Here is a 24,457-nt window from a genome sequence, read left to right as displayed (position 1 = left end):
CAAATAACCAGTAGGCTGACAGTCCAACCCAGAATCATTCCCTCTGTGCCTTAAAGCATCAAGTTTGTATTTTATCATTCACCAAACCATCCCAACCTTCTTTTTAAAGTCAAACTGAAGTTTAATTTTTGCAACAACAAAAAATTTAAAAATCTGTAGATATTTGTTGTTTGTTTTCACTCATGTATTTATCCGGTTAGTAGGTAGTGTTTCAAAAAGAAGAAAATCAGGTTGTATTTATTTCTCTGCCGTGATAGTGCCCCCTACATTAGTGTTTTCCAGGGGGTGTGGAACTGGTGATTTATCTGGGTTAGTGGGCACTGAAAAAAAAGGAAAAGTATCTTATACATCAATGTTTGTAAAGCATACAGGGCTATGACGTTCTCCAGTCAGTAGCTCACCACAAACGTTGACAGCGCATCTCTTCGCAACAACGGCGGTAGAATTTCAGTGGAATTCCTGTTATCATCCTTACTAATCTTCAAACTCCAGCTCCCATTTTTTCTCCCTTTATGTTTCCCTGCTTCCTTTCTTCGCTATAACGATTCCTCCCTCCCTACCTCCCCCCTCCTCTCTCCCAACTCTCTTTTCCTTCTTACCTCCCTCCGGACAACTACTCCCCCACCTGATCTCTTCTCCTAAATCCATCTCGCCCAGCCTGCCTTCTTCCCCCCCTCCAGATACTGACCTCATCCTCAGGTTGCTGAGCCTGGGGGGTGTCGTGGTGGTTGGGGGTTTCACAGTCAGGACTGTAGTGTTCACAGTAGTCATAGGCTGCCCTGGGGTCTGCCACTATCAGCAGTTGCTGGATGTCACCCTGGAAGAAGAGAAAAAGAAGAAAAGCAGCATGTCAGCAGAAGCCATGTCAACAAATTCCATAGGCTTTCCCCGCTGTAAATTCCCATGTCCGAGTTTTCTCTTATCCTCAGTGTCTCTAACATAAAACTACTGCAGTATATGTTTATGTTATGGCCATCAATTTTATTTATTTCAACTTAGTTTCCAGTGTGGTTTGGATAATGACTCCAAATACTACAATACGGAGGAGCCTTAGTCAGCTATTGAGGAGGAGACGCCAGTCAGAGGCTCAAATAAGAGTTGTAGCCAACAGGAACTGTGATATGATTGGAAATGCTCATTCTAAATTGTAGTTGACCACTCTACTTGCAATTGTATGTACTGTACACAAGGTTTGCTTTTAAACTTTTTGATCAAAGAAGCAGGTATTTTCTGACAGTTGTTGATTTATTGTACTCAAAATTCAACTTGAATTTCATGCCCAGCCAAGCCTTGAAAGTGCTCCAACTGCCAATCAGGCCCTTTTTCCATGATCGTCTCCTAAGGATTTTTTTAAACCAGGAACTGTTATGCCACTGATGTGGAGAATGTTATCTATACCTATTAACAGGGGGCACCTTAGCTGACCTTTTTTCCGAATCCACCCGGAGTAAGTAACAAAAAGAACGAATAAATAAGGAAAATAACCTAAATGCTGTGTAAAGGTGAAAGAAGACTGCGATCAGGGTGGCCCCTAAAGAGGAAGCACATACATGCAGATTGCATTAAATTACAGGAGGCCACATCTGTACAAGCTTAGACCTCTGGAACACATTAGATATTCACCGCCCCGTGCTTCCATCATACGTGACCAGTATATCTGAACAGGGTATTAAACAACCCAAACAACAACCAAAAGATCTAAATAACTTTACATATGGACTAATTAGGGGTGTTGAAATTAATCATTGCATCGATGCATCGCGATGCGGAACGATTCTGCATCGATGCAGTGACAGACCATAACCAATTATTGCCTACTGATGTTACTTGTTGATTTTCTGGTTGCTGCTTATTGTTTTGTTTCTGCCTTTATCTGTTGTCTGCTGTGTTCAAACTCTGCTATATTCAGGAAGTGTCTTTTTAAGAGAAGATAAAATAAAAAGGGGAGTTCATATCTGACTGCTTGAATTTGTTGATGAAAATCATGTGTAGCAATATATAATTATATTGAGGGGGTGACGCATCGTGATGCATTGGGATGTTGAATCGATTCAAATCGTTGACAGGATAATCAAATTGAAATCGTGAGACCAGTGAAGAGTCACACCCCTAGGACTAATGCATGTGTGCTGAGTAACAGTAACACTCACGATCTGCACATGTCAACCCTTTTCTGTATCATGTTTGTAGCTGGAAGCTATCCAGAAGAATTTCAGAAATTTGAAATAGAATTGTAAAAATGCACAATAATTCTAAAAGACAAAGGAGTACCATACATTGAATTTAAAAGGTTTGTCTTTCTTCACATCCACAGACACTTAACTGAAAAGCTAAATGTCGTCAGTTTCATCCCCAGACTACAGCATAAATCTGGGTGGGGAGAGTGCAAACGGCTCTCACCTCTCAAGACATTTAATGGCCAACTGTGGCCAACAGATCAAACTATGGTTGTACTGGGCAGCTTCCGGGTGTGAATGTGTTTAACTGAGTGTGGTAAATGTGTGCTTATTGAACCTACACACAGTGGGGAAAAAATAAGAAACCCTGCTACCAGAGAGTTCACCCTGCACTTTTGGAACCTCCTATTCAACTAAAACTACAATGACAAAAAAAAATGACACTGATTCAGCCACTGCATACTGCCCTTGTTAATCCCCAAATGGATCCAAAGTCAAAGCCAGAAACAGAGGACAGTTAAAAACAAACGATTTCTATCAGGAAGACGTAGACATGAAGAGGCAGACAGAGATCTTGCCAAACTGCCTTTTCATGTCTACGTCTTCCTGATATGTATATTTAGTAAGAAAATAAAAAGGTACATATCAAGAATGTATTTACTACAACAAGTAAACAAATATGTGGTGAAGATCTGAAGAAGAGTACAAAAACGTCATATGGGGCTTGTCAAGGGACCACACACACTTGGTCCATTTATAAAGCCAGTCAATGATTCAGTAACTCCCATACGCCCTGATTGGCTTCTCCCTCACCGTTCCCCCTCTCTTCTTTTACCCTGTGTGTCTCCTTTGTCTGCATCTCAGTGCTTTTGTTAATGTTACTGTCTGGGTTGTCTTGCACACCTCTCTGGCATGAGAGTTGAGGTTCCTTCTCAGAATTCCAGGATTGATATACAGCAATGCCCTGGCTCTGCTCAGAGCTGGCACAGACACAATGGGCTAAATCAGTGGTTCCCAACCTGGGGTCCGGGGACCCCTCAGGGGGGCGGCAAAGATCACAGGGGGTGCGCAAGTCTTTATCTGGTTTGAGGCTGAGGTAAAAAAATAAATATTTGCACGTTAAACAAATTATGATAATCCACCAGAAAATATAATGTATATAAAAGTCTGTATAAAAACTATGTATTTTTGTTCTCGTTTAAAATTGTAGGCAGGCTACTTAGTAGGCCAAACCTCCGGGACCTCTTAACCTGTGACCCTTGCTGTCATCAGGTCAGCTGCTAGCTGCTATGATCCTCGTTTTTCCTGCCGCCACGGCATCACTATTTTATGAATGAAACATGGCGGAGAAACGTAAAAGTGTTGATAACTCCTCCGTATCAAAAAAGAAAGTAAGGCTCTATCTCGAGAGTTACCTCAACTTCGGTTTCGGAGGGGGGGCTCAGCTTTTCTTAGACATAAGTAGGGGGGGCGCCAAGGAAAAAAGGTTTAGAACCACTGGGCTAAATCATCAGTCTAGGCTACACTACAATCGATCGATTAATGGGTTTGGTAAGAATGTGCATGTGGGTGTAAATACAATGCCCCTCGAACACATGTTAACCTTCATCATACACTGTAACAACAACTATTTGGAAAAAAGTACATCAAAGCACGGATGAGACTGACTGGTCAAAGACAAGAGAAGAGTCTTGAATCATCCTTGAATCCCTCCTCTCATCTATATTTCACATAAGTAAGAAAACCATTTTCAGAGAATGACTGCTTTTTTTGTATTGGAAATAGACACCACTGGTTTTTCCTCAAGCATACACATTTCACATCTGATTTTGAACTAAGAAATTTAAAACAGCGAACACACACCACTGGATTCTCCCTGGGCTAGGTGACCTTGGCTGTGAAGAGTATTCCTCCCAACACAGCCCACACCCACAAGGAACACAAGTAATTTAAGGAAAATAACTGGCAGATGCATGATTGCCTAACAGTGAACGGTATTACAAGCCCTTAGCAGACCATGAAATCTGTCCTTGGCATTATATTGTTAATAGGACGTCAAATAGGAGCTTCTGAATGCCACTCAGAAGGATAGAGGTGTGTGTGTGTGTGTGTGTGTGTGTGTGTGTGTGTGTGTGTGTGTGTGTTTGGGGAAGGGGGCGGGGGTCAAATGAGTAGTTGACATCTGATTATGAGCACACATTACCTCGTAAATAGGGATGGGTCTTCTATTAGGACCCGGTTCCAAATTTCTCAATCAATAAGATCAATAAGGTCCAAGCTTATCGATACTGCTATCGAAACTAGTGGATCATAAAACGTTATGTCTAAAAATAGATACGTGCATGAACCGGAAAAATTATTTACGAGCACAGTGTGTGCGTACCAAGACCATAGGTAAAGACTAGCCTACCCACCGCAAATCATTGAAAACATAGTCGGACTAGCTACAGAGAGCACGCTCTGTGGGCTGCTTAATCAGCTACAGAGACAGAAGAAAGTCACAGACTGCAATAAAAGCAATAATAGTTCTGTTATGATTAAGAATTTGTTGTCTCGTCTTTCCACCAAATAATAGAAAAATATCAATAATGGTATCGATAAAGACTCGGATTGTTAAGCAGTCTCGAAAAGATCCCCATCCCTACTCATAAAGCACATGACTGACCTCAAAAATCAAGGCACAACTTTGATTAGATGCAGATAGCTCTCGTTGGTGCCAGATCAGATATGACAGGAGGCATGAGTGTTTTCCCATTTGCGTTTCATTTGTTGGACTAATTTGAAGGTATAAACAATTATGTAGTTACAATTACACAGTACAATTATGAGACCATACTTGATTTATGAACTTTATCAACAGAGTGTCATTTCTGGAGGTATACTCAAAGGTGTATATATTTGCTTTTCCAGAAATAATGTCCCAACTCGGGGTAATCCACAGACCTTGCTGTAAAAACTATGGGTGGGACGAGACACCCAGTTCTTGAGACGAGACGAGATTTTAACACTATTTTACAGAAAACTTCAATGAAGAAATAAGACTGGAAAAATAGTCCATTCAATTGAAAGTCACAAAATGAATATGAGCACTGAAAGGTTTTGCCACAAACTCAAATGACTGGCTTCTCTCCTGTATAACCAACAGTTACACCGTTGCTTATTCCATATGTATGGTGGAGAGATAGTTTCTTCACTCAGAGAACCAAAGTTACAACATAACTAAGTGTTTTCTGGCAGTATTTGAGACCAGTTGTTTTGTACTTGAATGTTTCATTGTACAGTAGACAGAGAGAAATAAAGAAGAAGAAGCCCGTTAGAGGGTGGAGCAAATACGAAAATAGAATGGTCGGGGAATTTTCTATGCTAATTTCAAGGATGCTGCTCTGCACTTGTGTACTGATTAGAGATGGTCCAATACTATTTTTTGCTTCCCTATACCGATTCCGATACCTGAACTTGCATATCGGCCGATACCGAGTACCGATCCGATACCAGTGTGTCATGTATTTTATTATGTTTTAAGAACTGTATACTACTATCCCTGTATGGATGTGATATGATTTCTATCTTTGTTGTCAGTCTGGCTCAGGTTAAACTCTTTGTGAAACATGAATGCCACAGAACGTTCTTTTATTATGCAGTTTGACAGTCAGTTATAACGGAAAAAGAACATAAATAAACTACTTTAATGTATATTTTCTTTAGGGCTTTATTACGTGGTATCGGATCGGTGCATAAACTCCAGTACTTCCCGATACCAATACCAGCGTTTTAGGCAGTATCGGAGCCGATACCGATACTGGTATCTCTAGTACTCATATTGGGAGATACTTTTTACCTCCGCGAGAAATCTCGTCACGTTTAATCTCGTGAAATCTCATGGGGACGAGATCTCGTCACACCTCTAGTAAAAACCTTTCACTGGAACTACTTTCTACAGTATCAAAGAAATAGTTCAAACGGAATCTTTATGGGTGTCACTGTAACCAGCCTGCCACACTGAACCATCATCAGCCAGATGTGGCCAGCTCAGAGGCAATGCAGAATACAGCTGCTCAAATAAACGTTCTCTGGCAGATGTTTCTGCTTTTAAAATGCATATCGTGCAAATGTGCAGTATCTCTTGAAGCATAACTTACTTCTGTATTATCTTTATATTATCATCTAAAAATTCTACTTTTCCACTCTCCAGGAGGGGAGTACATCTCGAAAGAACAAATAGACAGATGGAATTTCAAAACTGTACAACAACAATTAACCAAGAAGCAGAGAAGAGGAAAATGTTTAATACTCTCCTGATTCCTCCCAGCCGTTGTGGTCAGTGCAAGGATAAAGTTTCTTTTCAAGCACTGGAGGCATAATGTCTTGCACCCTTCGAATATTAAAACATTTCATCTGCCAGTAGCTCAAAAAACTGTTGAACTGTTTGAACCATCTGCTTGCTTGTCTGACTGCCCTTCTGCCGTCACTTCTCTCCCTCAGTTTTTTTTTCCTCACTTTGCTCCTTTCCATCAGCAAAGGTTTTTTAAGAAGCACCTTGGGTCCATTATTTCCTGGCTGTGCTGGGACCAGTTAGTGAGGGTTACAGCACAAGGAGGTCAGATACACATGTTGAAAATATCAGTGACTGATGATCTTTCTCAGTTACACTCATTCAAATATAAATTAATTACTATATTCCTATTACACAACCCTAACCAAAACATTTTGTGACGAGTACTGGAGGGTGAAAAGTGACTGAGGCAGATGAGAAACAGTCGAACCGTTTCTCTTCCTGCCAACTCAACCATAAACAATGATTCACTTTAAGGCTTAGAGCCCATCAGAGCCTTGTTAGATGCCACTGCCAAAGACTGTCCTGCTTGAGGGACAGCGTTTGGGAACAATCTACTATGCAGTAATGACAGACATATAAACAAACTAGCTTTGCCTCCTTACACACACACACACACACACACACACACACACACACACACACACACACACACACACACACACACACACACACACACACACACACACACACACACACACACACACACGGCACAAGCAAAGAATCCCACCCTAGCCTATAAAGTCTGAAGAATGGATTTGCATAAAAATGAGAGATGATTCAAATACCGTGCAGCTTTTACTTTAAAGAAGAAAAAGCAGAAGAAAGGGGAAAAAAGGCATTTGGAGGCCCGGTCAGTGAGCATATCTTTTAAACAGCTGTGTAATCTGAGCCAAGACTAAGCACACACTGATCATTTTTTCCCCAAGCCTTCACTCTCCCCTGTGCTTCCAACTTTGACACCTGCTTATGCAATCTACTGCAGTAAGGTAGCCATGTGCTCACAGCTCAAAAGCAGTTTTAGTGAGAATTGTCACAGCCAAGCTCAGCAATTACACTAAGGAATGGCTCCAAAGTTCAAGCTTGGTTAGCCACAATTTCTTAATCTGGTAGGTTTTAGATATTTTCTCATAACTGTAAATCTCTAAGTCAAGCTGCAGTAAATGTTGGATCCATTTACCAAGGTAACTTTAGGTAAGAGTCTTGAGATGGGTATGCTATATGAAGTAGATACCTTTAATGCTTAAGTTAGGGCTGTAAATGGTCAGGGTTTTTATTTATTTTATTTTTTTTAAGGAATGGGCTTCCATCTTTTCCTATAGCTACAGTGGGATCCATGAGAACATGTCAGATGATCATAAAACACATTAGGATGAATAACAACAGCAAATTTATAAAATGTTATCGAAATCTTAAGATATGTTATATAATGGACCAAAGTTTTGGTCAAGGGACATTTTTGACCTGACAAAGGTCAGGGTTCAATTAAACCATTGGGAGCCATCCTCTGGGAAATGATAAATGAATGCTAAATTAATTGTAAAGAAATTCTTGCTGTCTGGAGTTTGCACCTTCAAGGTTGACAGCACTAAGGCCTAGCTAATTGGAAGTCGCTTTGGATAAAAGCGTCAGCTAAATGACATGTAAAAAAATGTCTTTGTGTTAAGTGTGTAAGTGGAGTCAGGATTCGGTTAGCCTAGCTTAGCAAAAAAACTGGAAGCAGGGGGAAACCGCTAGCTTGGCTCTCTCCACCGTTCAAAAACACACATACAAAAACCTCTAAAGTGACATGTTGTATCTTGTTACACAATACACAGCAGAGCTTTATTACCTAACATTAGGGATGTTCTGGTCCCGATCACAGTATCGGGGAGCCGATATGGGCTTTTTTACTACCTAACATCCAAACAATGAAGCTGGATAGGAATTCCAAGAATCACTGTTTAAATTAATCCATCATTTAGCACGTATCTAGAAGTTATATAGGATTTAAACATAAATACTTTACAAGACCTTGGGAGAACTGGACTCAATAACCTGATTGTGGAGACGTTTCAAATGTTCACATTTTCTTTATCCACAGAAGATAGTGCAGCCAGCAGAGTTCCAAAAGTTTCCACAGCCTCCAACGTGCTCATTGTAGTAGGCCTATACCTATAACAGCTGTAGAATGGATGCCAAAGTATAATCCCATAAGCAACAAATCCGACCCAAACACATGGCTTACATCTACTTTACAAACCTGGTTTTATGTATAGAATATAGTGTGGCCAGTAAAATTTATTGCCATTATTAGCAGTGCAGTGTGTCGACAAGTAGCCAGTTTGCAATCAACAAATCTAAGGTTATCAAACTTGAAGTGAAAATAATTATAGTTTAAGATATGACTGCATTTCTAGCTAGGCCACCACAACATTGCTATTGTGTGATACACTGATTAAAACCACATTGTGGAGTGCAAAAAAAACTCAACTCTGGGAACAAAAGGAAATATTTTCTTTTCTCCAGGTTTTTTAAAAGTAAAGAAAACAAATTACACTGTAATTCAACAACATTAAATGTAATATATGTTCAAACAAAGAGCACTCACAAAAGCCAAATGGACGGTCTTAAATCAGCATTTAAAATAGAAAAGGCTTGTTGAAATACTAAGTACTAAGCTACTTTTAGCCTCTCCACTTAACTCTCAATTACCTTAACTACAATCCCAAATCTAATCACTGTGGCTTTCACTCAGCAATTTGCTATGGTTGTGCCCATTATACTTTAATATTACAGTACATGTCAAATGTACAAAATATTGCTGTAAATTAACTCTTCTTATCATGTCCTAAACTTGTCTGTACTTTTAACAGCTATATCCAGCAATGTGATCTACTTGCCAAAAACCTATCACTGAAGAAGGGTGGGATCCCATTTTCTAGTGGCTCCACTGTGGAACGTCATCTCTGACCTGGAGGCAAACATTTTGCAGGCTGTTCTACTTAGCAAGCATTCCACATGCAGACATCAAAGAGAGGCTATTGTCTTCAGAGCAAGCATTCAGCTCACATTTTCCACTCAGCTCACAGCTACCTGTGCTAAACCTGGTAGGGCCTCCATTGCATAATCGCCAGCTCAGGAACCATACACTAATTCTATCTAACTGATTCTGAGCTATGATAGTCACAGCTATTGAGGGAATAATATAAAAAATCCTCTCCCAAATAGTGGCAAAATCCATGCATTTCAAATAACACACTGTCCAATATGAACAATTGAATCCTATAATACCTCAATCCTTCTTTTAATAAGTCAACTATTCAGACAAATCCAAACCAAAAAAGAAAGCACTTTGAACAACACATTGTGCAAGTTACCTTTCCACAGACATTGCCCATGACTCAAGTACACAAAGCCAATATTGTTGTTCTGGCCAATAAAATTCACCATTACTGTATGCCCAAGTTAATGAAAGACAAATAAAAATGTCCGGTCTTAAAGCTTTTGGACTTAAAATATTAGACACTTAAATTTCCCCTTTTCACAATGGTAAATGAGATTCATTGAGAGTCAGATTCACAATGTGCTTTCTATTACATCCTAGTACATCTATACTTATCAAGAATTGAGAAATATCTTGCATCTAGGTGAGCTTTCCAAACTCCCTTAAAACATATTTAGTGGTGAATGTCTGCATTATATTTGTGAAAGACACTCCTGTGGAGATGATGAAGACATCTTGAGGCAGACTCTTACCACAGAAGTTAATTATATTATATTTTTCCGAAAAAGCAAGAAGATAACAATAAACGATAATTTAGCCATTGACATAAATCATACTTAAGTCCTCCGCACTGCTACAACCAAGGAGGGCATTTAAGGGATAGTTAAAGATTTTTGGGAAGCACACTTATTCCCTTTCTTGCTGACATTTAGAGGAGACGATTGGTACCACCTTCATATCTGACTATGGCATCCATTTTCTTACCTACTTCTCGACAGAAAAGGCAAATAAGTGCATTTCCCATTCCCATTACTTTAAACCCATTCACATCATAGTCGTCACAATGCAGCTAGCTTAATCCAGGAGAATAAGGATTCATTGTGGCCCCCTTACCTCAAAGACTTCCTCATCCAAGATTCTGGTGCCAAAGACAGTAATGCCTTCTGTGTTGATGACGGCCTGGTCACTTCTGCCAAGGGGCCTGGTCACCTTCTTCTTACAGTCCACGATGATGGTGACACTCTTCTTCTCTACGCTGATAGCTACACGATGCCATCTGTGCAGCAGGGGAGCAAAGAAGGAGGTCAGAAATACAACCAGAATGGCACTTCCTATCCTTTTAAAGACAATTGCCAGTCTATGGTTAAAGGAATAGTGTGACACTTTGGGAATGCGTTATTGTTGAGAGTTAGATGAGAAGATTGATACCACTCTTATATTTGTACGCAAAATATAAAGCTACAGCCAGCAGCTGATTAGCCTAGCTTAACCTAACATAAAGACAGGAAGTAGCTGAAAAGAGCTAGCCTGGCTCTGTCCGAAAGTAACTAAATATGTCTACCATTAGCTCTAAAGCTCACTAATGAACACATTACCTCTCATCTTAGCAGTTTTACTCTGCGTCCAGACTTTATGCTAAGCTAATCGTCTGCTGGCTGTAGCTTTATATTTATCTTACAGACGTGAGTGGTATTGACTTTCACATCTAACTCTTGGCTCGAAAACAAGTAGCCTAAGTGTATTTTCCAACATGTCAGACTATTCTTTTGAATGTCCACATGTTCCATACCTTTGAGTATTTGGGGAAATATTTTAGATATGGTGATACAGCATGCCAGAGAGAATCAGAAAAAGCATATGCAAACCCAATTAATTAAAAAATTATACCAATTCTAATATATCACTGCTTTTGCATGGGTTTGTTCATAAATACAGAGGTAGTTTCATTACATTTGGAATGTGTCAAAATGTAGGCTATAAGAGGCACATTACTGGAAGCTACATCAATAGCAATGTTTTAAATTAATGTAATGAATGTGATGTACTTTGTATATTTAAACTGTAATGTTTTTGTTCATGATGTAATCCATTGCAGACAAACAGCCAGTGATGGAATCATTTCTGTTGGTATTAGTGCTAATAATTGATGGCAACTTTTAATAGTGATTTGTATCAGCATCATTGGGCAGCTATGCCATTTACGAAGATCCTGCTTAGTATTGCATATCAGTATACAGCTGATGTAAATCATCTGGAAAAGAAAAGGCTGTCATCAAATTGCTGCCAGCAATATATTTTCCATTACTGTCTAACTTGTTCCATATGGTATTAATGACTGAACAAACATAATATGATAATAAATCCTCAGAGCTGTTTAGCAAGAAGAGTTAACTATGTTCTGAGTGCTTGAGAAAATATGTAAAGCATAACCTATAAATTGCTCAAGATGAGCCTAAAAATGTGTTGCTTTGCTCTTGAGCCAATCACACAAGCTTCACAACAAACTTGAGCTTTTACATTCAACACTGAAAATGGGACACAGACAAGCAGAAATCCAGGGGACATAAAAATCAACCACCCACATCTGAGCCAACAAGTACAAGCCCTCTTGAGAAGCAGTCAGTTACTTACTTGCCGTCAGCAAGGTTGATGGAGCGGAACAGGGGGTACTCCTCTGGGGCAGGCTTGCCATGCTGGTCCTCATACAGGAAGACGGGGGCACGGCCCACCTCTACGCCAAGCTGCTGGATGCCTTGCTGGTTGTATATGGACAGTAGGAAGGACTGGAGGCCAGCCTTGGGCTTGATGGTGAACAGGATGGAGAAATCTTCTGGGAAATCTCCTCCTGAAGGTTGAACAAGCAGCAGGCATGTAGGTTGGTATGTTAGTAAAGACCACAGATACTTAGTTACAAAATGTAGGTGCACATTTTTGTCAGAGGTTTTTATAGCATTGCTCTGCTTCAGATTAACACAATTACTCACATGGGAACCTCCCAGTATAACCACAGTATTTTTATTTAAAAAGCTCTTGTGTGGATGTTGGTTTATTGGCTACCTTACTTTTTTAAGTTAAAGGAATAGTTTGACATTTAGAGTAAAATAAATCTTCTTGCTGAGATTAGATGACATTGATGCCACTCTGTTAAGTTACAGTGTACAGTGAATATGAAGCTAGAAATGGAATGCAGACTCCATTTCACCTTATGTCCTGTCATTTACTCATAAGTCTTCTACTGATGTCATTACAAGGGCAATTGTATTCTAATGACTAAAGTGAATAATGGCAAGTTTATTAGCTCTCTAACTTTCTCTTCTCACATTAAACCCCAATGTCTAGACAACTGGACCTGGATCAGTGTTTATTGAGGAAGCTGAAGGAGACCTTGGCATCCCCTGAAAGGACTCAATAGTGTTGATGTATCCACAATAATTTTTACAAGGGCTGTAAATACTCAAACGTCATATTTTTTCAAACCATAATAGCTGGGTTGAATGACAAAATATGTGATCCTGATCAAATAAAAGTCCAGTTATTCTGGCTGAGGACATTTTGACACTTTGTTTCCACGGCACCTACAATGGCTCACCTCTCACGCTTAATTAGAGCTTCAAATTTCCGGTACTGAAAGTGTAAGGTGTGCTGGCAGTATATGCCAAAAATCACAGAAATTTAGTTCTAATACCTCACACTATTTTTGAACAGTTTTTTTTTATTTTTATTCTTTGACATCAAACCAAACTGAAGAAAAACCAACACAGACTGGGACAATTTATTCAACAGCACTCACCTAATAAATGTCTATACATTTTCTTGCCAAGTTAGTGTTGGGTAGGTAAGCAATTGGGAGCTCTTTCTACACTTTGCCCCAGGAATAAAAAAAATTAACAGGCTTCCAATTGATGTATGAATGTATTATTGTTATATATTATATTCCATTGTATTTGTGCTTAAATACACCATGTTTCATATTTCAGCTAGAAAAAAAAGCAACTGGCAAGATTGGATATTGACAAATAGCACATCTCTCAACAGCTCATTGGTTTTCTACAGGCTACAGCCATCAGTAATGACAGAAGTCTTGTCCACTTTCGGATTAGTTTATGAGTAGCAATGAGTGTAAGAAAGTAGCAAATCAAATTGTTACAGTCAAATCATTTTTTTATTTCTCTAAGTGGACTCTTTACTAATAAAATAAATATGGCTTTTATTTCTCACAACCAGCCGGGCAGTAGACTTTAAGTCAGGCAATACACACTCAGTATGATATCATCAGCCCAACCCAGTGCACTGGAGTCTGCCAGCAATCAAACTTGAGTACAAATACTTTATTGACAAGATCAGTCCACAAAACATCAGAAGAGATATTCATCTCATTGATTTTCTGTAACAAGTGTGTTCTCCCAAAATATCAAATACAAATCTGGTGTTGCTCTTCTTACTTGAATCATATGTTTACATGACATTTCATACACCATGTGCTGAGTGACTCTCATCCCCTATGGGCTCTTGGAGCCTACTGAAACACCAACGCATCTTCTAGAAAATAATTGCTGAACGTCTGCACTGCATTTTAGAAGTCAGGTGTTTGTAGTGGAGGGTTTTCATTACAGTTAGTCATCATTTTTTGCTATTTTATTTTGAAATTTAAATATTGTGAAGATGTTTCTATTTTGCCAATAAGTGGTTCAAGACAGTAAACAAAAGCATCTGTTTCATTTTCATCCAAACAATTATTTGTTAGAGTAGACATAACATTTCTAGCTCTAGGGATAGCAATGTCAAACTGTCCATCTGTCAGTCAGTTGATCCACCACTTTGGTCTTGACTGAAATATCTCTACCACTCAAATTTCAAATTGATGGTGAACATGGTAAGCATTACACCTGCTTAACAGCATTGTCATCGTGAGCATGTTAGCGCGCCAACGTTAGCATTTAGCTTAAAGCACTGCTGTGCCTAAGTAAAGCCTCACATAGTGACTAGCATGGCTACAGATTTAGTCCTGTTTAACGGCCATGTAGCTTGTTTTACAATGAGATTGTATAATCTTAGTGGTTCTCAATCTGGGGGTCGGGACCCCCAAGAGTGTCGCAAGATCATTTCTGGGGGTCGCTAAATGGTTGGGGAGAAAAAAATTAAATAACATATTCTAGACTGGGGAATGGTTTTTACATTACTGTGTGTGTTTGGTACATTTCATGTGTTATATTCAGAGCTTCATTTGTAAATCAGGGGGTCCTGGAACACAGAAAGGGGTCTGAAGGCAGGTCACGGGGAGAGAAAAAGTCACAAATGCATCAAACATCCACAGAGCCTGGAGCACATTGGACAAGGCTATGTGCTAGCTGCTAAAACTCAAACTAAACATTAAAGCAAAGCATTATTTGTTTAGAGCATTCAGAAAAATCACTCAAAATCAGCAGGGGGAGGCATGTAGAAACAGCTGTTTACACCAGCTTGCAGCTCTCTTTCTCTCGTTGTCGAGGGGGGTCGCGAACACCAACCTCATTATTCTGGGGGTTCGTGACTCAAAAAAGGTTTAGAACCATAGTTCTCGCTTACCTGATGTACAGTGCGGGTATAACACCTGACATGTCAGGCATTCTCCTCCCTCAAGAAAATGCTGCACCAACATTACAACTTCTTTATTTACAGCCTCTTTTCATATCTTTGGTATAAAGCGTAACAAACTAAGATGATCCGGTGAATTCTGTGGCAGTTTCCTTACATCTAAACTAATTACGGAGTTCTCTTGTGAGATCCATTTTCTTCTGATTGGGCAAAGTTGCTTGGTTTAGCTTCAGTGTAAATGCACGTGATCTGTGTGAGGTAAGGAGCGAGGTTACCTGGGAAGAGCTGTTTGGTTGGAGCGCTGATCTGAGCCTGTTTTCCCACTCTGTAAGCGATGTTGGATTTGGATCCTCTCCGGACTGTGCAGAAGCCTGTTGTTTTCTGTATTCCTTCAGGAGCGCTCTGGAAGTCTAGAGCCTTTAGTACATCTACTGGTTCAGCTGAGGAGACAGAACAAAGAATTGATTACATTACCCAATGATATTTGGGCAGCGAAACATTTCATGACATTTGCATAGCAATAAGCTTTTTGGAGAATGCATTTGTTAAAGTGCTGAGTCAGTGTTCCTTATTTGCGTGGGACACTGAAATAGCTTTGTTCCCAACTAAACAAGTTTTTAGGAGTTTTGTTTCTTGTATTTTTGTATGTATTTATACTTTTAAAATGTATATGTAAAAATGCAACTCAGAGTGTACATCTTGGGAAACGGTTATATGGTGCATTCAAATGCAGTTGTTTAGATTGGAAAACATGACTTTCCTAATCATAATTCAGATTGTAAATTTGTTTCCCAGTAAACTCGTAAATGTCAAAGTAAATTCTCAGTCTGCTTGAAACGCACGCTGACTGCATCATGTGCTAAGAAAACGAACATTATATTGACTGCTAAAGGTATAACTCGCAGCATATGCTGCTACAATAAAAAGTAAACTAATTTAATTTAATAGAAATCTAATAAATGTATAAAAATACATACAACAATCAAATATTTATAAATTCAACAATAAAGATGATATATGACATTACAGAAGTAAATGCTTTTATTATAATGGATGTTGTAAAAGCTGCATGCTATTTTACAGTACACTGTAAGCATATTACAGCAGTTAACAGAAAATCCAATCAGAACTGGCATTTTGATGATAAGTCAACATGTACACCCATTAGACTCCTTGACTGTTGGCCAAATCGGTCAGTCCGACCAGTTGTTTGTTTATGAGCTACCTTGTCAGAGGAGCAGTAAAAATGTTGGTAACCATTCAGCAGACATAATTGGCCCCCTCCTCACCTCCACAGCCAAAAGTCACAGCATCTATGGGATGATAAAACTCATTGCTGCTGATCACTGGGTCTTTGGAATAAAGTGAGCGCAGAGGGGGGCAGCTTTACAAGCTTCTTAACACTAGACTCATTTCTATCAATGGACCTGGTGCTCAGGAGTCAGACTACTGTGCAGTGCAGCCATAAACACTGTTTCACATTTATTCTCTCTCCTGCAATAGTCCAGCTCTACCTTCATTCCTGAGACTTTTACTCTTTATTCTGAGTGCCGTTCTCTGTCCCATTCTGTAAATGTTTTTCTCTTTAACCTCTACTGTATCTCTCCCAATCCCTGAGGCGCATCATTAGTTACAGTGTGATTATGGGGAATTTAAGAAGCCTAAAAGGGGTATGTTTTAAGGCTAGTGTATAAACTATAATAAGGAGTAATATAAGGAGTGTTGACGTACAGCGCAACGCCTTTCCTGATTTAACGCATGTCTGCTTGAGTGTGTGCGCTTCGAAATATACAGTAAGAGGAGGCTGTTAATTCAAGGTTTGAACAAATTGTTTCATTCTGGCTTGTGTTTTGTGACTGCGACAGTGTTGTTCTTACAGTAGGTTAATACTTGTCTGGACTTTACAGTGTTAACTTAAGTGATCCATTCACTGTAAAATACACATGTGCATCTACCTAGCAAATTATCGGTCTAGCTATAGTGTTTATAAGCAGGTTTTATATATTTCAAACCCAAATATTTAAAGCAAGACTATGTAACTTTTGCTGATCACCAGCTACTGTGGCAAAAAGTCACAATAAGGCTACAGGATAACGGCAAATGCTAACATGTAGCCTATAGCAACAGTAATAATTGTAGAGAAGAGTTATGAAGACAAAATACTGACTCAGTAATGTCAGTTACACACAAGTATCTATTTAAAATTTAATATTTGCTAACATTAGCCATAAGCGTAGTCAGACCAGACCAGCAGTAGTAAAACCCCTGAGTAAGTGAAGTGAGCAAGGGTGTTTTATTGCGTATTGAACGTTTAAATGTGTTATTCCTTCTAATCTTCTTCTAATCTCACTTTAAATAAGCAGTCATGAACAAAACTATGGTTTATTAATTCATATCTCTGTTGGTATGGGGTCTCTAAATTGCTATTAATATGATAACTATTACTCAAAATGACAGATCAAACACTTTCTAAGCCATAAATGTTGTAACATTTGCTGCCTTGTAATTTAATGAGATTCACTGCAATATCTGTGCTATTGCACTGTTAATATACTAAAGTGAAAACAAAGACTTTAAGGCTGCACATCAACACTGCAGTATATAATGGCCTAAAGAAAAATGTGATCTACAAACTGTCCAGAAACTCTTGTATCCAACTAAGAAGGGAATATTAAAAGCTAACAGAGGACCAACGCAGATAATAAAATGACTAATAATTAAATTTCCACTCCATACCAAACTCAGTGCAACCCAAGTATTAAATGCTACTTGTTTAACTGTTACAAAAACCACAGCAGCAGAAACCAGCACAACCAGACATCACATGACTCATATGTCTTTTCAGTGAGTCCTCTTCAAAAGGCCTAGCAATGATAAACAATGTATGAATGCTCATATTAAATCTCACTGGTAAGATAAGGTCTTAAAGGAATGTCAGATAACAGACTTAATGTGAAATCTCCCTTCCTTGAAAAAATTTTAGATTCATGTGTTTGATACCGGCTTGCAAGCATTGTGGAAAAATCTTTCAAGGGATCAGACAGCAGAGTTTCTTGAATTTCACATTGCAGGAAATCTCCTCATCCACCTTATAATACTCCATTAAACTGCACGAAACAGAAAGAAAGTTTGGTCAAGAGACATAGATGAATCAAATAAAGGAGTAGAGCGTCAAAACCCCTTTTTCCCCCATCAATGGAAGAACGACATGTTATTTCTTTTAATGCAAAATGTAGACCCTAAACTGTGTTAGTCTGTACTTTTACCATACTTTTCTATAGTACCTCTTAACTAAACATTTCAACATCAATCTCTAGTAAAAGCTAAAGGAATTTTATTGTAAAAAATATACGCCTGTTTATATTTTCCGTTTTTGTAAGTCATGTGGCACGTGAAGCCAGGAACTGCTGATTATGCAGTTCCTGTTCGCTTTTAGTGACCAGGAGGGGGTCTAATGGGTGGAGCTAAAAGTACACATGCTGAACCCATTATGGTACTGGCACCACTCCCTATACCCCCCAACTAAAACATACATGAGACTAAACGGAGAAGGCCCCATCCCTGTAGCTACTTCTCCTGTGACCAGAAAAATAGCAGCTTGAGTGGTGAATCAAACTCGCTTGATTCCAGCACATGCTCGGGGATCGTGTCTCAAATTTTAGCTCATTTGAAGTTGTGCAGATTTGCTTTTTAAGTGATGGAAAGGACTGGAGTAATTTATGCTGATGTGGTTCCAGATCATCTGATGGCACAGTTCATTAATTTAAATTGTAAATTGTATGAGTATAACCATCAATCAAGCTGCACTGTTGGGAGATCAGCATATCTTTTCTTTTAATTTCAACTGAGAGATGGATTAACAAAGGCTGTATGACTGACACTGCACAAAGAGCAATTAAACAGACATTTCTGACTTGAACACAGACAGAATAAAATACAAATGTGTGGTACCAAACGCCAAGATTAAAACCTCACACAAAATGCCTCATAAAAAAGAAAATAGTCTGTGGCTCATCTGAATATTGTCCCAAGTACAGAGCTACTGGTTCTTGGAAAAAAAAATAGAAAGCTTGTACTAAAGGTCTCTTTGTCAGTTTCAGAATGCCTTTCTGCATTACTGCATACCTCAAGGCCTCATATATTCCAGATGTGCTGAATTGGCCAAGACACAACCCCCCACCCCCCCTCCCCTCCCCCCCACCCGACACACACACACTCCCCTACCCGCACCCCCGACTCCTCAGCTCCTCTCCTTCCACAACCATCGCTTCACAGAAGCCCTGAAAAACAGGCAATATCCCAAAACCATTAAAGACCCCAAATGAATTAGGCATACCTTTTTAAATGCTTTTCAGCTTTGTTGGAGCTAGCATGCTTTACCCTCAACACATGCTGAAAAAAACACTCCCCTTCTTCCACCTTCTTCTTAAAAAGGAATAACCCATATTCTAATGATAAGGATGAAAACCACAACAGAGAGAAGACAGTTCTCTCGTGCTGAAGGTATCAAAGCAGCTTCAGACTAGCCACAGTCTTGTCTGAGGGATAATTTGTCAGTCTCTCTGATTTTTAATGACACATCTTCCTGACTGCTGTCGGGGACTTGTGATATACTATCTGCCATGTTAACAAGCTAACATGACAAAGAAGTGGGATTTCCCCAGAGGCAGGGAAGCATGTAGTGACAGGAGAATCCATGTAAATCATGAAAGCAATTTCACCAGCAGCAACATTTAAATACCATTTTCAGCTGTATAGTCAAATTTTCCAGCACTCTCTATCTCTTCAAAGCCATACAGTTTAATGTTTAGGTTTAGACTTGTGATTAACTTTTCAATCCATGACATTCTGACTTAATGTCTCTGTGGTTGTGCAGCAACATATTGGGATGTCTTGTCAGTCTTTTTTGTGTCACTGGCTTCCAGTGAGTTGGCAGCAATAGGCAGCAATTAAAGTACACTGGAAAGCCTGTAAATGTTTGCTAGCACATCATGCAATTATGGTTAGTTTAAATATCAGTCAGAGTGAAGGAAGATGGGCAATGGGCAAGCCATGCCACTGTGGTAATGGCTTTTATGATCTTTTCATTTTGGGGGCACTCTATGCAAATTGCGCTCTGCTGAATGATTTATTTATGTATCATAGGATATGTACAGTAAAAACAATGATTCAAAACAAGGTGGGACTTAAGACAGGAACTGTCTAGACAGGATGTAATACATTACACAAATCACCAAATATTGTATATTAGCTTCTGATTAACATTTTCATTAAGTCATAAATTTAAAAAAAATTCTGTCAGTAATATGGCTCTGATACAAGAAGGCATTTTTTGAAAGGTTGCATAATAACTGATGACAAACTGACCACAAATATTAAAAAGCAACACGCATCCAAATAGACACAGAAATTCAACCGGGCTAAAGCCACAGTACTGGATGGATGTTCATCAGACTTCACAGACAAAGGAAGTAGTTAATGTGACCCACATATGTGTTTTTAAAGCAAAAAAAATCTCAGTTTTCTTTTTTCCATCAACGCCCCCTTGGACTTAGTGGGAGCCCGAATAATGTGGAAAGATGGTGATCCTTCAGGCCAGAATATGAATTTCACTCCCAGAATTCCACAGTGTTGTGCCCAGTGTATTATATAAAGCATCAGAATACTCATCATCACAAAACACACCACAGTAAAACTCTGTTGACAGCAAGGCAGCTGACAGCTTATTAGACAAAATAAAAAACAACAATGTTGTGCCAATTTTATGAATTAGTGAATTCCATTTAACTATTAGGCTCTTGCTTTACTGATTTTTTGGAAAAACGTGTGGGCTACTAGTTATATCATCATACGTCGTGCGTAAAAGTATGCGTGAAACCTTAAGGGTTTCTAGTAGGCTACTGCCAAGTGGTAAAGTGGAACACAAATACACAAATATATTATTTTCTTCTGTGATAACATTAGCTTCCAAAATGATGTGCATGTAAATCGCAGTATGTTCACCGCTAGTAAGCGCTACCATTGCTCACGTCATTTTTAGGCACACTTTTTACGCGGACCACCAGAGTATTGTGTCAAGACGAAATCAACACTGTCAGTCTCTCCTTGCTGACCACACGTCGATGGCAGACTTTTCCCACTTAGATACTCATTTGCCTATATTGTTAAAGTGTAAAGGCACGTTTCAAAGTCATCAACAATCTTAGAGACACAAAAGTTACTAAACTTGGATGCAGGTGCAGCCATGTGATATAGGTTCAGTTTGGTGTCACTCAAAAATAAACTTAAACAACTAAAAACAAATTCAGTCATCATAAGATAAATTGCCTTGAATATCAACACACACACACACACACACACACACACACACACACACACACACACAGTAGTAGTAGTAGTAGGCTAAGTATGATATAGATAAGTTGGATAAGTTGGACAGGTCTATTGAGCAGCTGAAAAGGTTTGTAAGCTGATTTATGGTGACTTTCCTTGCCAGCCATTGGCAGTCTACTAAACTAAAGTAAATGGTCGATCGCTGGCACCTATGGACTAGCCGCCAGCTAGGACGCTCTTAAGCTGTACAGCATGCACAGGAGTTGGCACAGTGACTGCGGCGTGGAGTAGCTTCTTACCTGCTCTGACATTGGCAGCTTGTAGAATTAAACTTAATGTGACCACTGCGATTATCGTTGAATCCCATAGCCACCTTTTCGTTTTCCACCTGGTGGTCCACCTTTGCATCTCCATGATGAACGCCTGTACAGAAAACGGGCGACTTTTGATAAAATTCGCTCCCTTCCAAATTCGGTCCCTTCCACAATCCACAAAAGTGTGCTTATATTACAGCGCCATATGTGAAAGTCTAAGGATGTCTCTCACAGCCAGACTGGGCCCTTCAGATCCGCTCCCCCTTAAGCCCAGCTCTCAGACTGATGGTGAAGGGCTTTCATAAAAAAAGGGGAAACCACTCTGTTCCCTGAGAGTTGCGCACCGTCAGGAGGCTGGACAAACGCCGCAACACTGAACCTGAACCGACTTTAAGATACTGACACTGGAAAATCCTCCGTTCATCAAATCACCAGTCGGGAATGTTGTCTCGGGACCCGCCCCCTGTGCAACAGCAACAAGCGGAGCATCACTACATCCCAGTGCAACCTAATTACAGGACCCGGTGAATTATCTTGGAAACATCCTAGAAGCGCTCCTAAACACGTTTCTTACAGTCGTTTACAAAGTTTTAAAGGAAAATACAGCAAATAAAAGGATATTGCCCCAACTTTCCCGAAAGAAAATAAGCTTATAAGAATGGGCAGAGTGGTAATAAACTAAATGCAACATGCAAATTAAGTGGTGGAGATGTTTTTTTAGAGGTTTCCTAAAAGCCAAAGAATTTGAAAATAGCCTGAATAACATCTACACTGGCCAATGGCTAATATAAAAGCCCCAATAGCCAAAATGAAATGATTTCCAAACTATAGGAGTTTCCTCAAAGGAGCCCTTAGATTTTTTTTATGAAAGCAGGGCTCCTGAGGCCTGAAAATAATTAATGGTTAAAGATGTCTGGAACAAAGAATGGAAGCACAGGTGGTAGCTATAGAGTCCTCCCCTCAATTTGGATTTCCTCATGTACTGATGAAAGATGGATTTAACTGTGTGATGGCAGCCATTGTCTCACAAACCCAAACCATATTTCAGAAAATGTGTCAGTGTTTACGTGTTTTATCACAAGGCAGAAATTAGAACCACAGGCTTAGCAGATTTTAAGTATGCTAAAGTAAAGTTTTAGTACAGCACAGTGCAGGTGTGGCTAATTAAATACAAATAGTTTGGACAAAGACTAATAGGGCTTTAGTATAAAAATGCAGATTAATGGCTAGATGTCTGGACTTTCTTTCAGAATAAGGTCAAATGCTTTTGTTCATGTAAGTGTGGCTTGATTGAGTTATTTTAGACTCCAGGGTTGTGTAGTGTAGTGGTCTGATTCATTAGGGCCATACACAAGCAGTTGTTTGCATATTCAAACACTACGTCTGGTTGCAACTTTGTAAAGCTACAGTTTTCTACTGTTGGTCACTGTGCAGCTCTACTAGACAAGAGAAGACATCTTGCTCATGGGCACTTTGGTGGCAGCTGCTCAATTAACTTCCTTTCATTTCCCCACCTGATTGTGGATGTAAACTGGTAACTTTCAGTTTTATAGTTGACTCTTTGAACCATAGTAGTGATGGAAATAAAAAAAGGTGTGATCAAGACAAACATAACAATATCAATGGGTTGAAAATTGACACCAGTGTTAAACATGACTAAGGGACTACAGCCATGCTAGCAAATCGGTGAGGCTGCACATAGGCACAGTGGTGCTTTGAGCTAAATGCTAATGTCTGCATGCTAACGTCACACAGGTAAACTGTTCACCATCTTAGGTTAGCATGCTAACATTTGCTTATTAGCAATAAACACAAAGTGCTAATGAGTCTGACCTGATGATGGCGCTGGAGGAAAAGTAAAGGGATCACCAACTTTATTACAATTTATCCTGAAGGGAACATGAATGCCTGTGTCCTCTGGGAACCATGAATGTCTGCACATAATTTCATAATAATCCTATAGTTGCTGAGATACTCCAGTCCTGACCAAAGTCTGATCAACATAGCATGGCTAAAAACAAAGACAAACATACAGCATCAATGGGATGAAAATTGACTGCTAGTGTACTAAAGGATTTGATTCTCACTTTTGGAATAATTACTTTGGAGGAAATTACCCACTAAATGCAATTAAATGCATGTTTTCAATCATACTCAAAAAGAAAATATGAACCGAAAGGGATTACTGTTGTTGGTAGGATAGAATGAGGCTAATTCTGTGATGTTGGACTGTCTGAACTATTTGCATCATTTATCTAAGACCTGATGTGATGACCTTGTGCTTGCTCAGCAGTACTAAAACTTTCATGAATGCAGCCTGGCTGTGCATATTGGTTTTCTGGCAGATGGTTGGCTTTTTTGTAATATGGTTTCAAGTTGTTTGGCAGAAAATGTCAGAACCTCTTGTTCATGTTGCTTCCTGGGACTGTGGCCCAACATGCTTGGTCTAATTTAACAAGCCCTCTTGTGTTGGCAGAGTGGAAATTTGAACAACCAAAAAGAAAGTCTTCAGTTTGCCTTTCAAACAGGACAGCTGACAAAATGTACTGACAGACATCCAGCGGCTCCTTACAGATTCTTGTCTCTTGGGACAGTCTACAATTTTCAGGATAACTTGACGTTAGAGCTGCCCTCTTTGTAGTTGGAAGCATATGATTACAACTGATGCATTTACTGCCAATGTGTTCCAAGAGGACATTGTATAATTATTCTATAATAAGTCTCTACTCCCTGTAAGGTT

General features: G+C 39.3%; 1 protein-coding gene across 1 annotated transcript in view; it reads right to left on the bottom strand.

The window, feature by feature from the left end:
• LOC144526665 (collagen alpha-1(XI) chain-like) overlaps positions 1-22,115 on the bottom strand; it is an 84,796-nt gene extending 62,681 nt beyond the window's left edge. Inside the window, 5 exon segments of the mRNA XM_078264278.1 lie at positions 689-817; positions 10,610-10,772; positions 12,128-12,341; positions 15,346-15,510; positions 21,703-22,115. Coding sequence (XP_078120404.1) covers positions 689-817; positions 10,610-10,772; positions 12,128-12,341; positions 15,346-15,510; positions 21,703-21,817 — 786 coding nt within the window. The 5' untranslated portion in view covers positions 21,818-22,115.
• Positions 22,116-24,457: the final 2,342 nt, after the last annotated feature.

Source organism: Sander vitreus, chromosome 12 (assembly GCF_031162955.1).
Source record: "Sander vitreus isolate 19-12246 chromosome 12, sanVit1, whole genome shotgun sequence".
Lineage (NCBI taxonomy): Eukaryota > Metazoa > Chordata > Actinopteri > Perciformes > Percidae > Sander > Sander vitreus.
The sequence above is the reverse complement of the archived record's forward strand: the minus strand, read 5'-3'. Positions and strand labels throughout refer to the sequence as shown.